The sequence below is a fragment of the Crocodylus siamensis genome, chromosome 15 (assembly GCF_052110815.1).
Source record: "Crocodylus siamensis isolate JL-2025a chromosome 15, ASM5211081v1, whole genome shotgun sequence".
Classification (NCBI taxonomy): Eukaryota; Metazoa; Chordata; order Crocodylia; family Crocodylidae; genus Crocodylus; species Crocodylus siamensis.
The window spans coordinates 41,589,705-41,613,870 of NC_143409.1; the positions used below are offsets into that span (position 1 = coordinate 41,589,705).

At 47.0% G+C, this 24,166-nt stretch overlaps 1 protein-coding gene across 1 annotated transcript in view; it reads left to right on the plus strand.

The window, feature by feature from the left end:
• Positions 1-5,697: 5,697 nt before the first annotated feature.
• The window catches only part of SEMA7A (semaphorin 7A (JohnMiltonHagen blood group)), a 47,022-nt gene continuing 28,553 nt past the window's right edge, over positions 5,698-24,166 (plus strand). The window contains exon 1 of the mRNA XM_090028559.1: positions 5,698-5,855. Within this exon, the coding sequence (XP_089884685.1) occupies positions 5,744-5,855 (112 nt within the window). The 5' untranslated portion in view covers positions 5,698-5,743. The remainder of the gene's footprint in view (positions 5,856-24,166) is intronic.

Sequence of the window (24,166 nt, forward strand, 5' to 3'; positions counted from 1 at the left end):
GACAATAGGATGAGGTACCCCCCGTCTCTATTATGGCCCCCCCCACTCCTTAATGCCTCAGGCCCATGCCAGCCTTGCTCACTCATCATTACATTACTGCCAGGCTGCATGGATTTAATCAGCATAGCATGTCATACTTGCATGAAACCAACATGTGAAGCTGTAGGGTTTTTTAAGGGAAAGGCCAAGAGTCAATTGATGAATGGCCATTTGAGTATCTGGTATCTTCAGCACATCTCAGTTCCTGTGTTTCTCCTTTGATAACACAGGGGGAACTCAAGCATGTGGCTTATCTGGTTTCAGGCACCTGGTGAGAAAAGAAAACAGTTTGGAAAGAGCAGGTTGCTCTGCTCAGTGTGAGCACTGCATTAGTTCTATGGTTTTTTCACAGCTGAGCTGTGACGGTCACAGCAGGATGGTGATTTAGCACAAAGTGATATGACCAAGCTCAGCATAGTTGGGGAAAGGTGAGTGCAAACCAACTCTACATTTGCTGGTCTTGGGCCAGTCCACAAGCTGATCTGGTCCCCAGTTGTCAACCCTGTAGGGCTCAATGTTATATTGATGTCTCTGGTTACAAGAGACCATTGTGGAGCAGAATGTCATAAATCGGGAACCCCTTTTCTAATTCACATCCCATTAGGATGGAATAGTCGTGCGTCAGCCCAGCCTCTAACCTACCAATTCTGAGGCTAATAAAAACCATAGGTAGATATTGGTGATAGGGCCAAAACCTGGCTTTTAATGGAAACTGGCTTTTCAGTGCTGTAAAGTGCTTTGGCATCTCTCAAGGAAAGGAATTGTAGTCTTTAGGGTCAGTCCGAAGGCAGAACATCGTATGGGACTTCATTATAGGACTTCCAGCTCCTTGGCTGATAGGTGTGGTTTCCAAACCATGAAATGCTCAGCTTTATCCTTGGACGAAGCCCTGGGTTTTGTAATGTGGCCTAGCCCAGTAAGGGCAGGAGCAGAGATCAGGTCTATTTGTACAGCTGGAAACATGGACATCCAAAGGGCAATTCAGTAGCATCTCAGCTGCTGTTGCTACTGGCTCTTTTAAGTTTCTTGTTCCTCCTGGCTACAGTTACTTATTCCTTTCTGACAGGGGTGGCCAAGTCCACAAGTGGCACAGGCAGCCTCTGTGTTGCACATGGTTGAGGAGCAGGGAGCAGAAAGCAGAGCAACAGATCAGGCAGGGGAAGGGGATCAGAATGGCATGCAGGGAGCTTGCAGGGTTTATCTTGTGCCACACTTGTCAGAAAGGTTGGCCCACACTGCCTGAAGGCTTTCTCCATTGAACTCATAGGGAAGACTCCCCTTACATGCACCTTGAAGCAAATGCTGCTTCTGGCCCTGATTCAGCAAAGCACATAAGCTTGTGCCTAACCTGAAATCTGTAGTTACAGGCCCATCAAACTGCATTCTCTCCTGCATTAGGCCTTCAGTACCCCACTATAGGCTATAGGACCATGGGATGAGCTCCCTGTCTCTGATAACTCACCTACTTTGTGAGCTCCATGATAAAAGATATTTCACTTTGCAACCAGCAGAGGACACTAGCGACAGGAAAATTGCTCTCAGCAGGGATTTTGATTTTCATAGATTTTATAGACGTTAGGGCTGGAAGGGACCTCGGGAGATCATCGAGTCCAGCCCCCTGCCCAAAGGGCAGGAAGTCAGCTGGGGTCATAGGATCCCAGCAAGATAAGCATCCAATTTACTCTTGAAGGTGTTCAATGTAGGTGCTTGAACCACCTCTGCTGGCAGACTGTTCCAAACCTTGGCCTAAGTAACAGAGTTGGTTTGATAAAAGATATCGGATTTACCCAAAGAACCTTGCCTGCCTGTGTCCTTAGACCAACACGGCTACAACCAACAACCCGGAGTAAAATTCTGACACTCTGCTTAGAACATAGGCAGGCAGATCAGGGACAGGAGATTGGACTGATGAGCAGACCTTGCACAGATCTGGAGTGGGATGTGGGATTTATCACCCAGAAGAAAAACCACCTCCACTGAGGAGAAACAGGGCAAACAAGATTTTCAGAGGCAATGATCATTTGCCTCTGAAAATTCCCCTTCCTCTCCTCTGGCCTGTTTAATTGCTTTACAATAAAGGGAATCAAAACACAAGCAAAACCATTCTGCTTCGTTGAATTCTAAAATCTGGACTGGCTGCCCTGGATTTGAGCCCTTGAGTTTAAGATTCATTTACTTAAATGTCCACAGAATAATTTCCCTCTGTAGACTGTTTCCCTATAGTGTGGTTGAAATGTCATCTTCATGCATTATCATGAGTTGTGTGTCTTGCAAAGGCCAAGATAAAAATAGAAGATTTCTGAAGTCTTCCCAAAATGTATTTAAGTTGCTTCCTGTAACCTTTGTTGTTTCCCTTTTATTGGTTTCTTTTCTTACAAGCAGCCAAGTGAAATATAAACAACAGGCAGACCAAGGATCTTGCAAACAGAGAACAAAATTAGGGGAAAATAGTTTAGTAAGTTATATGGACCCTAAATTAAGCATCATTGAGCCAATACCCAATGATGTGGAACTTGAAATGGTCCATTCAGGCATTCAGAAGAAAGAAAAGGACAGATGTAAGCTACGTATTGGGCTAGTGTGGTTAAGGTACGCCAGTTTCTGGTGCTAACCGTTCCATCTGACAATGACATCCCAGTCTACGTGCCCATTTTATAGCTGGGTTGAAGGGAGAATGGCTTTTACGTCACAGCTTGAACTCTTGCTTCCGGATTTATAATCCCACAGCCTTCCACTTAGCAGAGAGCTACATAAATCTATACAATGACCTAAAAATAAGAGTCTTCCAAAGAAGCAATTTCAGTGACTTGTTGGAGGGCAAGGCTATACCTCCATCTTATATATATGGGTGTGTGTATATGTGTGTGTGTGTGTGTGTATGTATGTATATATAAAAATAAAATATGCGTGTGTGTGTGTGTGTGTGGAACCTCCGAGTCTCTTCTGTTCATGTGTGAGAGAGCGAGCGAGCGAGCTAGGACTTCAGAATAAATCCAGTGGTTAAAATAGGATGGGCTGGGCAATCTGTATTTTCTTTTTACAGCGTGAGTTGACAGAGGACCAGAGATGGTCTTAAATTAAAACCCCTTGATCTGAACACTGTCAAACATCTGTAGAGTTTAAAGCTGGATATTGCTGACCACAACCACCTATTCAGTGCTAAGATAAGAATACCTGGGTATTAAATGCTCAAATGCATCTAAGGCAGGGAAGAACAGATTGCAGTTATTTTTATTACAAACAAGAGGAGAATCCTAGTTCATCCTGCATGTAAAACTTCTCCAGTTACAAATTGGTAGATTTCTTTAGACTGTGGAGCTCTGGAGCAAATTACCATTTAGATCAGGTAAATGGGGAGGTACTCCCTTACTGACTGTTCCTGGGCCTTTAATGGTTTCTCCTTGATTGCTCACTTAATCCATCTATTAAACTATTAGCTTCAATGTAATCTCATTGCTCTTCCAAAATTATTTGTTCCGGTATATGACTTTGTTTTATTGGTCCAACAGGCTAATATTAGCACAAGATTTTCTAAGACATTTTCCTGTTTATTGATATGTTTTCTATAATGCTATGTATGGTCAGTCAGGTGAGTTTGTCTTTTGCAATGCAGTGAAAGTAATAGATGGCTTAGGTAAGTACAAGGCAAAATTAGAATTATAGTGCTTAAGAACAGAAGTATGAACGCATGCAATTTTCAGGTAGAGATTCCCTCATTTATTGTGCAAAACTGGAAGTTTTAGGTGCAAGCAAAAATTTAGCTTCTGGTTATCGTGCAGGACTGGGAAATGATGTTCATGTTTCATGCTGTTGAAATACGGTCCTGATTCACATGTAAAATCAGTCCTTTTGTGGTGCTTTGGCTGTGTAAAAGGGGCTTAATGAATTATATTTACAGGTCCTCAGCTGGGTCCTTTGTTCTGCAAATGGCTTTAAAAGGAAATCTGGAAATCTGTGAACTTGGTCTAGAAATGCAGCTACTTCTGGAGTGGAATGTAACAGCAGCATAATCATTTGAGGTTGAAATGGAAGAATGATGTCTGAAAGTAGAAAAGGGAGGGCCTTTGCATCTCCTAAAATGTAATTACCTAAAATGTTATTTGTAGAGAGAGAGACAGGAACAGCTTGCAAAGAAGTCGTGTGGGGGCTTAATGACCTCGGTTGGCCTTGGTTTTCCATTTACTGCAGGTGTTAACTTTCCCCAGTCCCCATAAGCAGGGTGTTTTTCATTACAGTTTCCATACTACATTCCCAGTAGGGAATCTCATCTTCCATTCAGCATCAACCATACTTCACCTAAACCAGCATTTCTCGACCCATGGGTCATGACCCAAGAGCAGGTTGCAAGAATGAAGGAGTCTTAAACAAACTTTAAAAATGGATCAAAGTTTAAAAATGAATTCCCCTTTAAAGGACAAAAACACAGGAACCTGTGGCTTTTTGCTTGCAAACTGGCAGAGTTCCAGTCTGTAAGGAGCTGTTTGCCCCTCTCCCCCACCTCCCCCACACACAACCCCCCACCCCACAGACTGGGGGGCTGGGGCCTGGGGGCAGTGGGTCAGGACTGGCCATCAGTGTTCACAAATGGATCCTGGTACAAAAAACGGTTGAGAACCACTGGCATAGACAACAGTACCCAGCTCTCACAGTGAGTCCATCACCAAGTCTTTTATTAAAAAGACTGGCATCACTGCCCCCACTTTCCAGACTGGGCAAGCTGAGGCATGGAGAAGTGAAGTGACCCATTCAACCAGTGACCAAGGCAGGAGTAGAACCCAGGATCTCTGAGCCCCAGCCCAGCAACTTTTGCCTCCCCCACATAGAGCATCACCAGTTTTAATTTTCAATTAATTTAATTTTAACGTAATTTTAATTTGCAATTTAATTGAAAATCTTACCAAATTTGGAGCTTTTTCTTAAAGGGCCAGACCCCAAAGTCAGGCAAATGCATTAGATCCTCAGCTTTCATTAAGAATACTTTCCAGTGCTCACCTTCAGAGAAAAGTTTGACATACCTTCAAGGGCTATAGGGCAAAGAAAGAACCCTAAACATACTCCAGCTTTGCTGGTTGCAGCCGTATTGGTCTAAGGACATAGGCAAATAAGGTTCTTTGGGTAGATAGAATATCTTTTATTAGACCAACTAAATAGCTGGAAAAAATTGTGCTTTGCACGCTTTTGGGCACAAACAGCTGTGTGTTGGTGTCCAAAGTTTGCAAAGACCAATTTTCCCAACTATTTAGTTGCTCTAATAAAAGATGTCACATCTGTTTGTGCCCAAAAGCTTGCAAAGAATTTTTCCAGCTATTTAGTTGGTCTAATAAAAGATATCACATCTATCTAAACATACACCCAAGTTTTAAATGCCTTGGATCCATGGTCCTGGAGAAACAGGTAGAGAGCTGTCAGGTGTCCCAAAACACTGAGAAATGTCCTCTTTCTTATCTCAGTTACAGCAGATCTCTCGTGTCTGCAGCTGGGGTTGAGAGTCCATTGTTCACCTGGCTCTGACCACTGAATCTGCAGTAAGACAGTAGCTGCTCCCTATTTCTCATCCATACCGGCTCCCAGGGCTATATTTAATACTTCAGTACACCGCTCCTCCTCCTCCTCAGCCCCACCCCTTCACTTGATTCAAATACTGTATAGGAGTGCAAGCCTAGCAAAGGGCTTCTTCCGTACTCCGCTTCTCTGAGTGCCAGAGATGGGTGCCAGCTCCCCAGCAGTCTTTGCTTTTACCCTGTGGACCAGCCACCTCTGGCTCCTGGCAGCTGGGCACTCCAGGGTGAACCCCAGACTCATTGTCCCTTTTCAAGGTAAGTGTCAAAAAGCATTTGCCTGTGACTATTGTGAACCTAGAAATGTACAAGCAGATGGTGTGATTTGCAAGAGAAGTAAAGAGCAAAGCTCTGTGTTCTGAGCACTGCACACATCTGGATATTATTTCCTTGCAAAACCATTGTAGTGGACTTGATCTTAATTTGGCTCTAGCTCTTCCAGACAGACAGCCCTACAGAAAGGAGCCAGCCTGTCTTCTATCTTATGAGCTTTGTGATTTTGTTTTTTTTCCCTCTCCTAATAATAGATTTAATCCCTCTGAATTTTTTTTTCTCCTTCCACTTTCTAGAGATGATCATTCACTTTCTTAAAATCATAGAAAATGAGGGTTAGAGAGGACCTCAGGAGGTCATCTAGTCCACCCCCCTGCTCAAAGCAGGACCAGCCCCAACTTAATGAGACCTTTTTATGAGCTTTGTGATCCCCCCCACAATTTAATTTAATCCCTTTGATTTCCCCCTCCCCTTTTTTTTCTGGGGGTGATCATTCACTTTCTTAATGAGACCTGTATGTTTTATGAGCTTTTGTGATTCCCATGCAATTTAATCCCTTTGATTTCCCCCACCTTTATTTTCTAGTGATGATCACACACTTTCTTAATGTGACCTGTGTCTTTTGGTCCATTTCCACATAAAATAAAATATACTTAGGACTGCCAATAAGATCAGTTCCTGAAGATTAACTGTTCTTGTCACACTGATACAAAAGAGGCTGCTATTGTTGTTATTAATAATTATGTTTTGTAGCGTGATTATTTTCCTATTCAGCTGAACGGTTGTCTCTGCTGTCTATGTATCAGTTTGTCCTTGTAAATGCTTAGTTTAGATCTCTTCCTGCGGAGAAACAAAAATAAAACCAAGGTGAGTGGTGAGTGCATTGCCAGTGTAACAAGGAAATGGGAATATAAACTGAACAAAGAGGAAGCAAATTCCCTGTGTTTGTTAGAGGAGGTTATACCAGCACATGCAAAGAAAAAGATTAAAGCATCTTTCAAGCCCATCTATCAATGTCAGAGGAGGGTGCTCCTAGGAAGCACTGCAGTGTTTCTTTTTTAGCAGGGGCTGTCCTGGAAGCGGAAAGCTTTTGTGATACAACCTCCTGGCTCTGCAGGCTCTTTGTTGAGTGAAGGGTATGTTTGCACCCTGCTTGATGGTCTGGTTCATTAGGAACCATCTGTTTATTCTTCAGCCACATGCTCTTTGTAATTAGTGCTGCTTAGAAGGAGCTGTAAACAGTATTGGGAGCATGGTGGGAGGATAGATTTGGGGGGGGGAGATTGTGGCCTGTTATATTGGCAGGGGAGATGAAGTCATTCAGGGGGATCTGGGAGAAGGTGCCATTACCATCATGCCTTTTGTCTAGCAAATTATGCAGACCTTAATGGGGGAGGGGGAAAGCTTTCTACATAGAGGAGAGGGGAAAGAACAGTTCCTGTCTGGGAAATGTAGTCTCTCTAGAGACAAATGAGTGAGTGATGCTCCTGTTAAGGGGCTCTGAGCATCGAAAAACCTTTCCCAAGCAAGAATCCTTGCAGTGGAAAGAGCAGCCTGAAGTGATCAGGTTTCTGACACCTGCTTCTCGCTCCCTATATGTGCTTGTGATAGGGTTATTTAACTGCATGCTTAATATATATGTGCAATAAGCCTGACTTCCTGGCACCAGATGCAGTCTCCTATGATCGTCTTCACTAATGAGTGATAAGAGGCTTTATGGCAAACAGACTTACGCTGAAGTCCATCTTCATTATAATAGATACAGGACAGGGAGAGATTTCTTGGATTATGGGGTGTGTTGGCAAAGGGCTGGGTTCAATCCCATTATCTAGTCCCATTAATAAATGTATCAAGAACTATCTTAAAATGCACCCCCCCCGCTTTCCCTTTCTGCTTTTATTAACAGGCTGCGCCAGGTTTTTGTTCTGTTTCTGTTAGAAATGGGGCATTTCATGCAGCCCTTAAAGTAATACAGTTGAGTCCAGCTGCCCATTGAAATCCTTGGGGTCAGCATTCACTGAACAGCTGGGGATCCAATGATATGGCCTAATTAAAGATAGCACTGATGGGCTGTGCAAGTCTTGCTGCCTGTCCTCTTTCATAGCAAAGCCTTTGCAGGGGTAGCCTGGATGCCTGAGGGAAAGGAGGTCAAGGGGAGCAAAGCAACTGTAGTGGTTGATTGTCTCTCTCCTGGCTGCATTGCAGCTATTTAGGTGATAAGTAGTTTGAGGCAGGATCTGGCTTCTGTTTGGGAGGAAATGCCTGGTAGGGTTCATCTACTTAATACCTGTATCCCTGACTTCACTGGCTCTGGAGATGAAGGGTGAAACTCTCTGCCGGAGCTGCAGCAACCCCAGATCTTGCCAGCAGTGAGCTGTGTTCCTAATGCCATTTGCACCTGGAGGGCAGGGCTGGGAGAAACTTTCTCTACAGCTGCTCTTCTCCCCTGCTCTAGGGAGAGGGCTCTAGGCTTCTGGTTGTCCCTTTCCCCAGTACTGATTTAGCAGAGCTGCCATAGTGCATAAAGGGAGCTGTATCTATAGAAAGACAGCTCTGGTGTCCTCCAACACAGCTCTGGTTAAATGTGGGAGCGGTCCAGGTTGTGTCAGGGTATAAACCAGAGTTGCTCTATTGACTTCAGGGAGTGATTTCCTGGTTCCATCATCTACAGTGCCCTGATACTAGTGATAGTGATGCTGTCTCCAGAGGGATCACTAAGGGAATACCTTGTGTTATACAGCTGAATCCCATCCTTCCCAAAGACGCTGTCAGTGTTTACAGCCCCCCAGTATCAGATCCTTCCTTCTTTACCTTTTCCACCACCAGACTTTCTCCCATTGATTAAATCTTTCCTCTTGTGACATCATCCTACAGCCCTAGAACAGAAAGTATGGTTAATCAAAGGGACAATTTGCCTAATGATTGTGGTAGAGCATTTATACCTGGCGATTTTGTTGAAAATCAAGAGTGGGAACTTGTCTAGAAGAGATGCTCTACTTCAGATAAATCGTGGTTGGTCTTTCAGGCTATGCGGCAGGTGAGGCTAGACCATGGTATCTGTCCCTGCTGGCTTTGAGTTCTGCATCCTAGCTGTTATTGCTGGGTGACCTGCACAGAGCTTTAAGGAAAGGTGCTAGGAGGAGGCAAAAGGTTTTTAATCCTGCATGACATGCCTGGGACTGATGCTGCAGAGGAAGGGAGGGAGTCTGGCAGGGTAAGCACTGCAAAGGAGCTATGTATGTACAGGATCCATTGACTCCAGAAGCACAGGAGTGTGCTTCTGCCCAGAACTTCTCCCCCAAATATATAGAGAACTTGGGAGTCCCCGTGCAGAGAATAGGAGGCTTTATTTGACATGCATTTTCAAGGGGGGACGCTGGCTTTGGAAACCTGGCAGGCCTTAAACCCACCCTGGTATGGGGCTCCAGGATACCTTGCTTTGACCTCTACTGAGGCTGGAGTTGAGCTTGACAGCTGTCCCATTTGACTCCAACCTTTGTGTTGAGGTCAGGCTGGCTGGAGAGCCCTGCAGTGACCCAGGAAGGACTGAGAAGAGAGTCCAGAAAGCTTCCATCTAGTTTTCCAGCTCACACTTAAATAAGCAGATCCGTTGGCCAACTATATCCATGCAAAAATCCCTTAATTAAGAATCCAAGACCCCCCCTAACAGCAGCCTGCTCCTGAGAGTCATTGGAGCAGGGGACAGAGGCACTGTTTAAATGCTGCAGTGCAGAGAGCTGCTGGTACCACCCAGGCTGCCTGCCCATCACATAGGAGACTTAGGGTGGTACGAGAGAAGCAGTATAGTTTCATGTTATCTAGGGGGAGAGTTTCTCTGGCCCTCCTTGCTAGCTAAGGGAGGTCTGGTGCAGATGACTTGCATTTCTTCTTGCAAGTCCAATGAGGATTTGTTCTTTTTCTCCCAGGAAACTAGTTAGGTGAGACTCTTGGCTGGCTTTCATTCAGAAAAATTTTGAGCTGTCATAGTTTCGGCAGATAGCCTGAAAATGGGATTGGAATGCAGCTCACGAGTTCTGGCCACAACACAACCTTCCCTGTTGGCTGTACCATGAGATCTCAGTCTTATGATATAGGGGCCCTGATTCTTGATGGTCATGCTGTTAGCTGGGACTAAATGTTCTGAGCGATTTGGTCGTCTTCCGACCTGTGTATTGATAAATCCATATAAAAAGGTCTTGGGTGGGGCTGTAATTCTGCCTTTATTATACACTCCCTGACTGATGTGGCTGGAAGTCAGTGGGGTGGACTGTCCCAGAGCAGTGATCCTATTTAAGAAAGAGAATGGGTCCATTCCCAGCTAGAGTTGGCTTTGAGATTCCAAGAATGGCATGATTTCTGAGAGGACGAAAACTGGCCATTTCATCCAGTATGGAAAGCAGATGGTTGTGAAACTGCCTGAAATGGAGCAGCCTGGATGTCAGCCTGAAATCTGGCTGAAAATTGCGCCCTGGTTCTGGCACCTTTTTGGATGAGCTGGGTGCCAGCTGGAGCTAAGAAACAATGCCAACCTGTCAGGGCATAACATGGCCTGGCTGGGTATGTGCAAGTAAAGACCTGGTCTGTCATGCCTAGGGGTTGCCTAGGGCTTTTCAAATGGTTTTTGATGCCCCTTTGTGTTCTCCCTGTCTACTACAGAAGCCACCACAGCCCATAGCCTGGTATGTAGTTGGTGAACAGCAACTTGAAACCCAGCTGTATCTGCTAAGCTTCCTCTTCCTTGGTTGTGGGATCAAAGGCATTTGAGCCAAGCCTGGGATCTGAGTAACACTCCAAATGTCGAGGGAGCTCTGATTTTGCTTTGGATGGTGAAACTCAGACTCATTTCTCATGATTAGGGCTCCACATCTCCCTCCAAACATTTTGGCTTTGACCCTTGTCAGGAGAATAGACTTAGGAGGCCAGTGGGTCTCTCCTGGGTGCATTGAACCTCCTGTCATCCTAGTGAAGGAAGATGCAGAGGTCTGTTGCAGACACTGTAACCCATCACTGGACAGAGATTTCAGAAGTCTCACCCTCTGCCAGTGTAGAAGAAAGTGTTTCCAAGCTATTACATTATGTTTCTTTTATTCTCCCCCCCACCCCCCCTTTCCCTGCCTTTTGGCACATTTTAGAACTTAAACGCTGGCCAGCTGGGCTTCGCTTTGCAAAAGGTACATTCAGATCCTGCGCTGAGCCTTGGCTAGTCACAGGTTTGCTTTCCAATCCTGGCTTCAGAGATGGAGAGCGTTGAATGCTATTTGGGGCTGCGTGTGCAGGGCTGTCTTGTAGAGCTGGGAAATGATGGCACCTTGTCCATGGAGCAGGCGTGTGGCTGCATCTTAGACATGGTGTTTGGCTCTCAGTGCCTCATGACTACCATGCCCATTGAGTATTTAGAGATGGATCAATGAAAAGCGAACGAGAGACGGGCTGAAAGACCTGACCATAGGTCACCCTCTTCTACCTCATCCAGTTGGGGAAATAGCCAGAATTACAGCAGTGATTCTAGCCTATTCCATGCAGAGACTAGTGGAGGGCGCTGCCCCTCTCTAGCCAAGACCTCTCTCCCAGTTGAGCACCATGGGATGGTCCTATGAGTGCCTTCTCCTGGCAGGTTTATGACCCACCTGGGCTAAGTAGCAGGGTGTTGGAATTGTTGGTGATGATGGTTGGCTTTATTGACCAACGTGTCTAGATCCTGCTGATGTCTTTGCTCTACAAACACAACCCCAGCCCCTTTAAAATAGCTGCAGCAGGAGGCATGAGCCGAGATGTCCGAAGATGGTCCAGACATGGGTGTGGGATGGAGTAGGCTCCACAGCCACTGAAGGGCTGTTTCAGACTGGTCCATTAATAGCAGGTATTGGCCTCCAGGGCTGTCCTATTCCGGCGTCTCCTTTTTATAGGCTCCATGGGGATCACCTCTGTGATTTGTAGCTGCCTCGTCTCCTTTCTGTAGGCTCCATGGGGGATCACCTATGTGATTCGTAGCTGCGTCTGCTTGGGAGAGCTCTGTGCAATTCTCAACCCACATGAGGTTGGCAGGACTTGGTGACTGAGGGGTTAAACAGCAGAGCTTGTGAAGAAACCCACATTTCCACACCAACAGCAGATGGTCTCTGCCAATCTAGCTGCTGTTTCTTGGCCCATGTTCCCTGTGGTACAGACCTCCCGCTCCTTCTCCTTGTGCTCGGAAGTGCTTGGCCTGGCCCCACCAAGCAAGGGCACCATGCGTTTGTGGGAAGTGTATCCAGGTCTCTGGGGCTGACCAATGTGGCTGGCAAGCAATGTGAAAATGGAGGCCTGTCAGAGCTAGGAGCCTGGGTCATATTCCCAGTGCTGAAGGCAGATTTGTTCTGCAATAGACTGCTGTGCTCTCTGTTTGCGCAGGAGATGGGAGGTGAAGGGCATGATCCTTCCCTTGGAGGGAGAGTTTGACCTAGGTGGCACTTAGAGCTTCAGTCTTTTTGGAAGTCCCTTTCCTGGCAGCAGTTGGCACCCCTTGGGGAAACCCCATTGTAACAGGGCCCCTGATCAAAATATTCTTCCCCACCTCATACAGAGTCACAAAATGAAGCGACTGATTCCTTTACCCCTCTTGTGTTATAAGAATACAACAACGGAGAAGACTGGAAGGAAGTCCTAACGTGGGCTGCTTCCCAGGGCACATAGGACTTGTAAACCAGGATCCATTTCAAATGAAGTCCATGCAATCAACTCGCCCTTGTTCTCCCCCTTTCCTAGTAGCCTGGCCTCTATGGGTGAGTTGCCAGTGCACCATCCCATTGCCGTAGAGATAAGTCCTGCATCACCAAGGGTGATTGTGCCAGCCTGCAGGGGACAAGCCACGGTTTCCCACATTTCTCTCCTTTAAAGCGAACCCATTTTAAAAGTTTGTTTGCATCCCTTTCGTATATTCTTGCAACCCACTTTTGGGTTGCAGCCCATGGGTTGAGAAACACCAATGTACATGTATTCTGTGACTCGCTGTACTCCAGCATCGTGACACTTGCAGCTGCTGGACTAGAATTCACATCCTCTTCCCCTTTGGAGCAGCAGGAGGATCAACAACCAGGCTCACACCAGAGACCTGTCTAGGTCAGTGGTCTCCAAAGTGGGGTGCACAAGACGATCCATTGGGGTGCAGGAAGAAAATATTAGAACTTCTATTTATATTTATATAAATATACATATATTGGGGGTGCATGCTCAAAAATGTTTTACTGATAGGGGTGTGTGATCAAAAAAAGTTTGGAGACCACTGATCTAGATCACTGGTCCACTTCTGACCATAATCAGTGGGTGTGAAGTCCATGAAGATATGAGTGGAACCCCCTGAAAACCCACCAAAAAGTCCCTATAAGAAAAGAGAATTTTTTCCCCCACTCCCCCAGAAAATCCTCTAGACAACTGAAAGCTCTGTCATCTTCCTCTCTGAGTTTCAGCCGCTATGAACTTCCCTGCTAGTTATTTTTTGTCTTCTAGAAATCCCTGACCAGTGAGGTCTCTCCAGGTCTTGGCCAGTTCCAAGGCAGGCTGCTGGAGCAGTAAGATGCGATGTGCTCTCTCCTCCACCTTAAGAAAGGGGTATGACGCTCCCCATGGCCCACTCCATTTCCCCTCCCCCAAGAATACCAGGCAGTTTGCCCTGTGCAGTGGGCTGGGATGGTTTTGTGCCCTGGCCAGTAGTTTCTGCCAAGGCTTAGTCTCATCCTATGACTTCCTTGGGAGAGCAGCCTGGAAGGCTTCTTGCTTCCAAGACTGAATGGAAGTAACTGCTGAGACTTCAGGCTGCTGAGAAGCATATGCCACTGTTAACTTCCTAGGAAGGAGGGGGTAGGTTACTTCGAACCCCTCTGTCTTGTGTCAGTACTGTAGCGATCACACTGAGAGTTATATGACTTGACCTGGAAAAGGTGTAGGGGCATGATCAGCCAAGGTGTTGCCTGCTGGTACCCAGTGGTGCTTACTGCTTATTTCCAAGCTGACTGGAGGGGTGGGAGGCCTGCCAAGTAGCCAGTAAGTGTTAAGCCCACTCCACAGGTGCAGACAGCATAGCCACAAAAAATAGGATGAGGAACAAAACCATCTGGCATGAGCCCCCCTAGTGTGAGCCTGAAAAACCCTTTCTGTCCCACAGCTGCTCACTTGCAGCTGAGTTTCTGAAATGCCCTTTAACCTTCCTGCCAGCTGCCCCTTGCAGCCACAAGGCACTTAGTATTCTCAGCACTGCCCATCATTTCATATCCAATGTCATCACAAGTACACCGCCAGCATGGGGCTTGGCTGGTGGCCATTTTTTTTGCCATCTCCAGTACAGATACCGAGCAGATTTTCCCCCATACATTCACGCCCTTCTGCAGCTCCCACCTCCAACAGCAGTGGTGGGATGCTGGCCTGTGCCACCCTCATGTTTCAGTGGACTTTCTGGAACCAAGTATAAGCATTCCCAGCAAACAGAGGATTCAAGTAAAGCTGATTTGGCCAGTTGTGTGGCCTCGTCCTGATTCCAGGAGATCACTGTGGTTTAAATGGAAGCACAGCTTTGTTTCTGTCTGTTCCCCTCTGAATTGTCGCTGGGAGCAGGGTATCTGTGGAGACTGGCAAGGAGCTATTACTTTAGTACAGCTATTATTCTAGTATTCATAGTCCCCTATGGCCCACAGATGTATCTAGCCTGTGAAGCCATTGGATCTGGTCCATGAGTCCAGGGGGAGGAGGGGCTGTGGCTGGACACTGTGGAGAAGTGGTGGTGGCAGGTGGGCTCCAGCGCTGGTTCCTGTTGGACCCGAGCTCGGTCATCCTGGCCTGCCACCAGAAGACACTGCTGCTGTAGTATGTTATGGAAACTGATAGCTAGTACAGATGATGTGATGGGGCAGGGAATTCCCATGTACATAGGAGCCGTCCTAATAAGTGCTGGGATCTGTAGGGAAATGACTAGTTCCCATTTGTGCCTGCCTAGGAGAGCTGTGGGCTGACTGGAGATGTTAAAAGTGGCTTCTGGCAGCAGACATGTTGATGAAAATAAACCTGACAACTAGCTGCAGGCATCTCCTCCCTGTTTATATATTTGGAGTCCTAGACAAGAGTAAATACAGGCACTGTGACTCTGCTTATCCGGTGAGTATGAGGCCCCTGGAAGTCACAGTTCACTATTGTGAATAGCTTGGAGAGGAGGTCCAGGGCGCCTTATTGAGAGTCCTTTTGGGAGTTAGAGGTAGCTAGAATAGACCAGGGAAGTGACATGCGTAGGGAGTCTTTTAAAAGAACAGGAAGTGTGGTGACGGCAAGGGGGGTCACATGCCTTTGTCTCATGGACAATGGCTTGTTTCTTATTTTTATATAAGCTATTATTGCTAGATGGGCAGAGCCTTAAATGGAAAGAAATGCTTGGTTTTATGCCATGAGCCTCCCAGAGCAAAAAAACAGCTGTAGAGGTGCTATGTCAGGACCCACTCATGCCAATGCTGCATGTTTGTCTTGTGTTCTGTTATAGAGGTGTATTTTTAATCCCCCATGTTAGACTGGGAAGCTGGGGGGAGTGGGGGAGGACCCTCAGGTCTGTTTCCATGTCTTCTGCTGATTGGTCTTCAAAATCAAACCACTGTTCTGATTGGCTTGTCTGCCTGTAAAACAAGGGTTAATAATTCTTACTGGTCTCCGTGAAGTGCTCTGATGGGCGTCCTGGCAAAGGATTTATGATGCAGCCATTGAGGCTCTGGGAGTTAGATGCTACAGCAAGACACTAGGAGTTGAGCACAGCCTTCCTGCCCAGAGTCCTTTGCAAATAACAGCTGTCTCACAAGCTGGTGAGGGGAAGGTTGGTTCAGTGGTTAGTGCTTATGGAGGGCTAGGGAGACTTGAGTTCCACTCCCTGGTCTGCCACTGACCTCCTGTGTGACCCTGGGTGCATCACTTAGCCTCTCCCTGCCTCCGTTTCCCTGGGTGCAAGACGGGGGATAATAGCACTGCTCCGTTCCCACAGCTGCCTTATGAAGTACTCGGTTCCTCTGGTGATGGGTGTGGGGAGGGCTGCAAAATACTGATGATAAAAGGCCAGACTGAAAAATGATGCCCAGAGTTTCCAAATGAGTTGGGGGATTCTCGGGCCTCTACAGAGACAAGCCTGTAGTTTCCCAGGACACTTCACAGTTTGGCTACTGGCTTTTGTTTCTAAACAAGCCTTTTTATGGAAAACACTGGCCTGGAGCCCTTCATGGGGATAATATTTCAATCCCCCTTTAGTCTGGCCACATAGAAACACTCCGCAATGCTGTATTTCTCCTCTCCTTGCATTTATTCCATCTCTGCCTGCGTCAGCTTCAATTCCACTTCATCCCTCAAGGATAGACTTTAAATAGACAAAGTCTGTTTCTGCAAGCCAAACTCTTCCTGCCCACACTGGCATTTCTCCCCTCTTCTGCATGTTGGAGACTCCCAGTGGTATTCTCGCTACAGGGCTCTGTGCTGGTCTCCTTTAAAGTCCACGTGGATTGGGAGGGGACTGTGGACAAGTCTACAGATGACTTCTGACGTTTGGGAAATTAACCCAAACGGGGTTTTAATTTTATTAACTCAGAATAATTTCCCAAGGAAGTGGCTTGTACTGAGATTGTGAATGGATATTTGGGGAGCCAGCGGGAGTCCCAGATGGGGAAGGCTGTACATTTTGTGGTGTGCGGGGAATCCATCTGGACTCATGCAGCTGAATTTGTAGCGGTCTCCTGGTTTTGCACGGTACCAGAACCTGTCTGGTGTTGAAGCTGCTCTGCTTCCTCCTGAGATTTCTAAACTTGGGAACTTATAGAACCTGATTTGTCTTATTTCCATAGTTCAAGGGACGGCTCAGCAAACCTTTTGCTGGCAAGGAATAGCATTTAAGTTAGTTCAGATCCTCCCACTGTTTGCCCTGCCCATGCCCGAACTGTACTATTTGTTTTGGGTTTACATGCCAGTAGACGTTATGTAATTTTTTTGTTTTGGTTCCTTGTGGCTACCAAAACAAGAAATCCCCATGCCTTCATAGTAAGGAGAACTTGCATTCAGTGTCACTTCCACTAAAAGGGACCTTATGCCCTTCAGCCTGCCTCATTTAGGCAGCTATACTTAAAGTATGAATGCTTGTGCAGCTAGTATGGAATAAGTAGCAGTTCTTTGAGCTATAGAGGAGGAATGCTTTTAGACCCACCCATCTGTCTTGAGGCACTTTGCAAATGTGGGCCAATATTATTTGTGTACAGGGAGGAAAGTGAGGCACAGAACAGAGAAGAGACTGGTCTAAGTTCACATATCAGGATAGAACCAGGAGTCCTGCTTTCTCTTCCCACTGTTTGTATGCTGGATCCCAGTGTGTGTAAACTAAGACCAAGGGGCTTGCATTCTGTCGGGTGGGACAATACAGCGTTCCTGAGTTATCATGCATCCAATGTTCGTGCGTTCAGTCTAAAGGGAGATGAACTTGGATATGTCAAGTTTGTGCTGGGGCTTAAGTGCATCAAAAAATCCATAAGAGTTTTGGTTTTTTGAAATAGCAGGAGTTCCTTTCAGATTCTGTGTCCCTGTGTTTTTGCTACAATAAGAAGCTGCCTTCCAGTCCTGGAATGCAAATAGTACTTCATCATCCCCTTAAATGGCTGACGGCTGATGCATAAGGACTTAGTCATGTGTGACCAGTTCCCAGGAAAAGGATGCAAGGTGTGTGTAGTGTTCTCATAGTGTGTACCCTATCCTTATGTCCCTTTGAATTGAGGTGGCACTTGCTCTGAAACACACATGGCCAAGCCATGATTCATCAAAGCTAATCCCAACTGCATTTTACTGAAGCTGGTCATGAAACCAGAAAGTGTTTCTTTCCTTTCTTTTCACATCCTGGTCATCAAGTACAGGAAGAACCAAATCTGGATGAAGTTATTACAGGATGCAATAAATCTGTGGGTGAGTGAGCTAAGCAGAAGGGGATTGGCATCATATGAGTTACCATCTGGCTGAGAGATTACAGTGAGGTTCAACCTACCTGCCCCTGGTGAGGTTCTAGATGCACATTAAGATCCTTGAGTTATTTCTAAATGGAGCAGGAGCTAATGCTAGTCCCTGGAGCCCCTTTTCTCTGCCTGTTGGTACAGATCCTCCAGTTCCCCTGGTTGTATGCAACTCCTAGATTGAAAGCTGTTTGAGGCAGGGGGCTTTTTGCTCAGCAGCTAGACAGGGAGTCCCTGGGAACTTTACTAGGGAATAAAAGTGAAGTTATAACAAGCAGATTGTGTCTCTTAATCCTCTTTTTCCCAAAGGTGCTGGATACTCTCATCTCAACCGAATGCAGCTCAGCAGCTTTGAAAATCAGCCCGGTAAATTTTGATGCCTTCACAGTAGACCCCCAGCATTTCTGCGAGCTTAGTTATAGGTTACCCCTTTGAAATACTTGAGTATGGAAGATAGATCCTAGTTACTGGGGCTGTCAGTGTTCATGCTTCATTGGTTTCCCGGCCATCCAGGAAGGAAGGACTTTTAGGAGGATTGGGTGCCTGTTATTAACACCTTAATATCCAGTCTTAGTCTCTTATTGGCTGGGGTGCTGAGCTGGAGGGACCACAGACTTGCCCTCGTGCATCCTTTATTATATTCAGCTGAATGGTGCTGCTTTGTAGATGGCTTAATATGAAACCTAATTCTCTCCAGACTCAGTTGAATGTTTCCTTGGAATCGGTGTTCCATGGAGACGGGGTCGTTTTGGCCAGAGCTCCAATGTCCCTGCCAGTCTCCTCCTGATTCTCCTAGCCAGCTTCAGCAGCCTGCATGGTGTGCTGCTAAGGACCCAGGGCTCCCACAGTCTATGGCTCTGAGACATCTTATTAGGTAGGTGGCCTTAGAGGTGGAGACCCCAAGGGTCTCCATGTTCATGGATTCATTCATTTCAGTGGAGATCTTGGGGAAAAACCAAATGCCAAAGTATGGAAATCCTTAGTGAATCACTCCCAGCTCAGTCCTACCATTAATATATCAGGAATATGAGACCTGCTATGCCTGGATCAGACAGATGGTCCCTCTAGCTCACTATCCTGGCCAATGCTTTATGCTTCACAGAGTCCTATTCCCCCCACACATCAGAGGCAACTTTGCAACAACCTGCTTAGGAGGACAGACCCCTCCAAGCCTGCTGTTGCTTAGCTAGTGCTCCAAAACAGCAGCGCATGGGCTGCTCCCTCTTGATACACAAGCTGGCATGCTAGTGTCCTGGCATGTGATTTCTATGCATTGTTTTCTATTCTGTAGCCTAACCCCCATCTGACTCCTGCCAAGGTGCTTGCAGCTGGTATGTCCTGTCGCAACAAAGGTGCAGTAGACAAAGCAGAATATTTGGAAGCCTTCTGTCTCGCACCATTACAGCCTCGCTGATGGAGGGGTAGACGTGTGAAAGCTTGTCAGGTCTCTAATATTGCTGGGAAGAAATCGGGCATCTTGGGGTTGCTGGGAAGGCAGGCAAAGGGCAGTGATTCTGAAGTAGGGTGTTGTGTACATGGGGTGCCCTGAGATCCTTTCAAAGGTCCGGGGGTGGGGTGCCACACGGTACTGACACTGTGAGATGCTGAACCACCTAATCATGATTCACAAAATAAACCCCAAGATTTCAAATAGGAATCTGCGGTGTTAAAAACATGCAGAGCTGATGTGGTCTTTCTGAGTTCTTAATGGCAGAAGAACTACTCTATATTTCCTGCAGTTAAAAACAAGTGAAACTCAGAGCTGGCATTTCCCGAGGGGGGGCCTTGCATCTTGAAAGGTTGAGAACCAGTGTTATAAAACAGCCTCATCCTTGGATATCTGATATCTCTCTCTCCTGACTGCATGCTTAGGCTAGAAGGTTTTGAGGGCAGGTGTCACACTTATCCCTAGGGCCCTGACTCTGCGGTTGGACCCATGCAGAGCTCAGTCAGTCGGGCACTAAGCAGACCATCAGTCTCCTCGTAGTGTCCAGTCATAGGATAGGACACTGTGATTTTTATGTTGCCTCTGTGGAATTTGAAGCATTCCCAGAGAAAACACTTCTCTTGCTATGAAGCAGAGCAGGATCCTGCTTTCTGAAAAATATCTGACCTCCTGGGCTGCTGCTGGGAGTTACTGGCTTATCGTTCCACTGGGAATTTGTCCCTGAAAAGATACAAGTGTAGACATAACTACAGCCCTGGCCTTGGCTGGGATAGCTGCAAACAAAGCAGGGCAAAGAAACACTGATAAGCAATAGCCCTGATATGCCAGCCTCCTGCACCCCACTGGTGATGGATGGCGATGCAGGAGACTGCATTCTCGTGGGAATCTCTCCCTGGGAGATATAAAGGTGGGGGAAAGGGGAAATTGGCCTTTCTGTGCTGCCTGGGAGGATGACGCCCCTGCCCTCTTGTAGTGTGGATGGAGGTGAAAGCAGTCAGTTTTGTCTAGTGGACAGCACACCAGGCTGCACTTGGGGACACCTGTGGTCTATTCCTAGCTCTGCCTGCTGCATGATCTTGGACATGTCCCCCACCTCTGTGCCTCAGCTTCCCCACCTGTAAACAAGAGCTATTGATGCTAGTGACCACCTTGTGTGCTCTAGGTAGAGTCTGAGGGGTTCATCTATGTAGACTCCCCCTATTAACTTGAGTTTCTCCATACGTACAACACTGCAGAAGGGACTAGGCTAACTGGAGGACTGGTCCAGGAAGTTGTCTCCACTTCTTACCTCTATTGCAGGATTTCCAGGATGAAGAATGGTCAATCCTAGCCTGGGGCCATGCCCTTTCCTCCAAACAAGACTCAGTTCAAAGACACCATCTCCCTGCCTCTCTCAAGCACTGTGTCCATGCAGCATCCCAGGGCAAAGGGTCACTAGTGCTCTCCTAAAGTATACAAATACAAACTGGCACTGGCACAGAAGTGTGGTTATAACCTTGGGATGTGTTTTATAAATCCTTCTGTATCCAGTGCATGGAGGATAGGGGTCCATTCCAGCCTCATCTTGACAGGTATGTCCCTTTGGCTCAGGAGGGAGCAGTTGCTACTTTGAGCTTTGAAAGGTCCAAGTCACCCTGTAGGCTGTGGTCAAGATGGTGGCCATCATACTGACAGGGCTGGAACCCAGTCATCCTGGCCTGTTTGGGGTGGGCTAGAGGGCAGATGGGAAGCCCAAGGGGTAAAGTAACTGGCTTTCCCCACTACTTGGGGAAGTATAACAGAGGTCTGGCAGCTGAAAGAAGAAGCAAGAGGATGGAGAAACATGGGGCACAGACAATGTCCTGGTACTTTCTGAAGTGAGGAAAGACCATGGCCCTCAAGTTTGCTTAACAAAGAACAGGTGCAAAGTCATCGTGAGAAACTGTTTATCTACTGCCTTGGGTTAAAATGAAATATGCTGGGAGAGACTGTGTGCTGCCCAGTCTGGCAGGAAGGGGGATGGATAGATAGGTGCTGAAGCTAGGGTACCATTATTTTGCTCAAAATCCTTTTGATTCTGGCCTGTACCAGGGGCCAAGGCAGCTACTGATGTAAAGTAGGGGGAGGCCAGTGATATGCTACCTAAAACAGTCCCTGTGCTGGGAAGCTGGTAGTTCTCCAGTGCCTGCCCTGGATGAATTCTCTCTGTTGAGTAGGAGACTTTTCTGGCCCCTTTTATTGTATCCTAGCAGGGCCCAGGGCTGGGCTGGGGCGTGTTGAATCCTTCCTCTTGTTCATAGCCCTTTTTGCACAAAGTACAGCCTTGCTGCCCAGGTGAATACCTCTGTCACTGGCTGGGTGACTCCACATGTTATTATGCCAGTTAACAGGGAGGTGGCATCTCTTTGTCCCCCACTGGCCAACTCCCTGAGAGCCAAGCAGAGTGATAAGGGGTTCTGTGGATCAAAGGCGACCTTTGGGTGACACCTGTGCAGTCTTCCTGCTGTCAGATGGGTGTGAAGCAGGAAACTCGTGCACCTGGGGCACAGACTCAGCTATCCATCCGGAGGTATCAGAAGGTCAGCACCCAGCTGGGTCCATGCCCCGGGCGCACTTGTTCCCTGTTCCTTCCACTCGCAGCTGTGCTGACTCTGCCCAATGCCTGGGACCAAGCACAGCAAAATTGGCTCCATCTCGCTCATCAGGGCTGCTGAGTGAGAGAGGGCTATTTCAATGCAGCTGTGTTTCAAGGCAGATCTGCTGATGGGACATGTGATAAACTTGCCTCCAGCACCCAACTAAGCAAAACCAGGAAACCAGACCATGTTAGGGTTAGAGAGGGCAGAGACTGGTAGCCCCTTGCCTGTGCCTGAGTGACTTGCTTTGAGTCCCGCATCCCAGTGTGCAGAGTCCTCAACTGAACACAGACTCCCACTCATGAGGGAACTGCAACTAGGACAGAAACTCATGTCTCAGCAGAGCAAAAGGCAAAGGGAAAACATCATGTGTCTCCTTTTTCTGATAGCTGGATGCTGCTTGCCCTTAAGTAACCAAATCACTGACAGCAGGCTGCCACGTCTCTAAGGGTAGAAACAGATGCCTCTTGTCCTGCAGCATCAGCAGGCGAGAGAATAGGCAGTGTGTTCTCCCAGGGCTTGAGGGGTTCCTGTCTTGTGCACCCTGGGAACTCCTGCACAGGATCAGGCCCCTCGAGCCCTGGGAGCACCTGCAGGGCTTTCTGTACTTAATGAGCCACGCATCCAGGATCTCTGAACTGCACCAGTGTTAAGCAGAGAAACCCCAGCCATGTTTGTAGCATGACAAGGGGAATAGATATCTGTTTGCTTGGCCTTTCTGCTGACATAAAAATGTTTGACAGCACAAAGGTAATGATTGGTGACAAAAGTAACCTGTTTGCAGAGTCCTTGTTGGAGCAGCTGGCCAGTTGTCTACAGAGACCTGCTTGCATAATGTACAAGGGTGAACTATTGGTTAAGATTCTAGCTGGACTTTTGTTTGACCTTAGGTTGTCCCTGCTTTGCCACAGACTTCCTGCGTGTGACTTGAGGCAAGTCACTTAGCCTCTCTGTGTGCTAATTGTTCATTTGCCAGAGGGAGATAATAGCTCTACTACACAAGATTACAAACTTTGCTTTGTAATCAAATCAAACTGCAGCCGATTACAAACTGCTGCTGTGATTACAAACTTTTTTTCCCCAAGTCCTACAAATAGACCACGTGCTGTTTTCATTTTAAGGGGTCCCCCCCTAAGTCCATTTTACATATACTATGAAAAGGAGGGATTTCCCTAACTGGTACCCTGCACTCTTTGCCTGAAGAGGTTTCCAAAATTGATGATTCTTCTATAATTTCTCTTCTTTTGCTTAAAAAAAGAAAAGGGGGAAATTCTGAAATAGGATGAGGAAGTTGCAGTAATAGATCAAGAAAGAGCAATAATTTCCAGTCTAGGAAGCTTTCAAATGCTTTTACAAGCATTAGTGAAATAAATGGATAATTCTACTAATATCTGGCTATGTTGCCAGATAAGCTAATAACAAACCTTTTAGAGTGTTTTGTGCCTACATGTTAGCCACTTTATTGTCAGGAAACTTTAGAGGGGAAGATCTCTGCTGTCCTCTTAAGAACATGAGAGATGCCATCCCAGGCCAGCCTACAGGTCTATCTAATGTAGTATCCTGTATCTCACCAAGGTTGACCTTCTGGTCAACATCCTTCTGTTCCTGACCAAAGTCTCCATCTACCAGACCTAGAAGGAGATGCAGATGGGGGGAATTCAGGTGACTGTGGGTGTCATCCTTTTACTCTGCACTGGAGGGAAGTGGGCAGTGGGGTCCCCCAGGGCTTGGTCCTTGAGCCCGCACTGTTCAATTTCTTTATTAGTGACTTGGACAACAGGGTGAAAAGCAGCCTGTTTAAATTTGCTGATGATACCAAGATTTGGGGTAAGGTGAGCACACTAGTAGGGAAGGACAGATTACAGCAGGACCTGGACAGGTTACAGGGGTGGGCTAACGAAACCAGGATGGTTTCAATACTGAAGTGCAGGGTGCGGCACTTGGGCAGTGGGAACCAGCAGCACACATATAAGCTGGGAAACTCCCTTCCTGAGAGCACGGTGGCAGAAAGAGATCTTGGAGTCATTACTGACCCCAAGATGAACATGGGCCGACAATGCGAAGTCATGGTCAGTAGGGCTAACCGTACTTTGTCCTACGTCCACAGATGCATCTCAAGCAGGTCCAAGGAGGTGATCCTCCCCCTCTATGCGGCACTGGTCAGGCTGCAGCTGGAGTACTGTGTCCAGTTCTGGGCGCCGCACTTCAGGAGGGATGTGGACAACATGGAAAGGGTCCAGAGGACGCCACTCA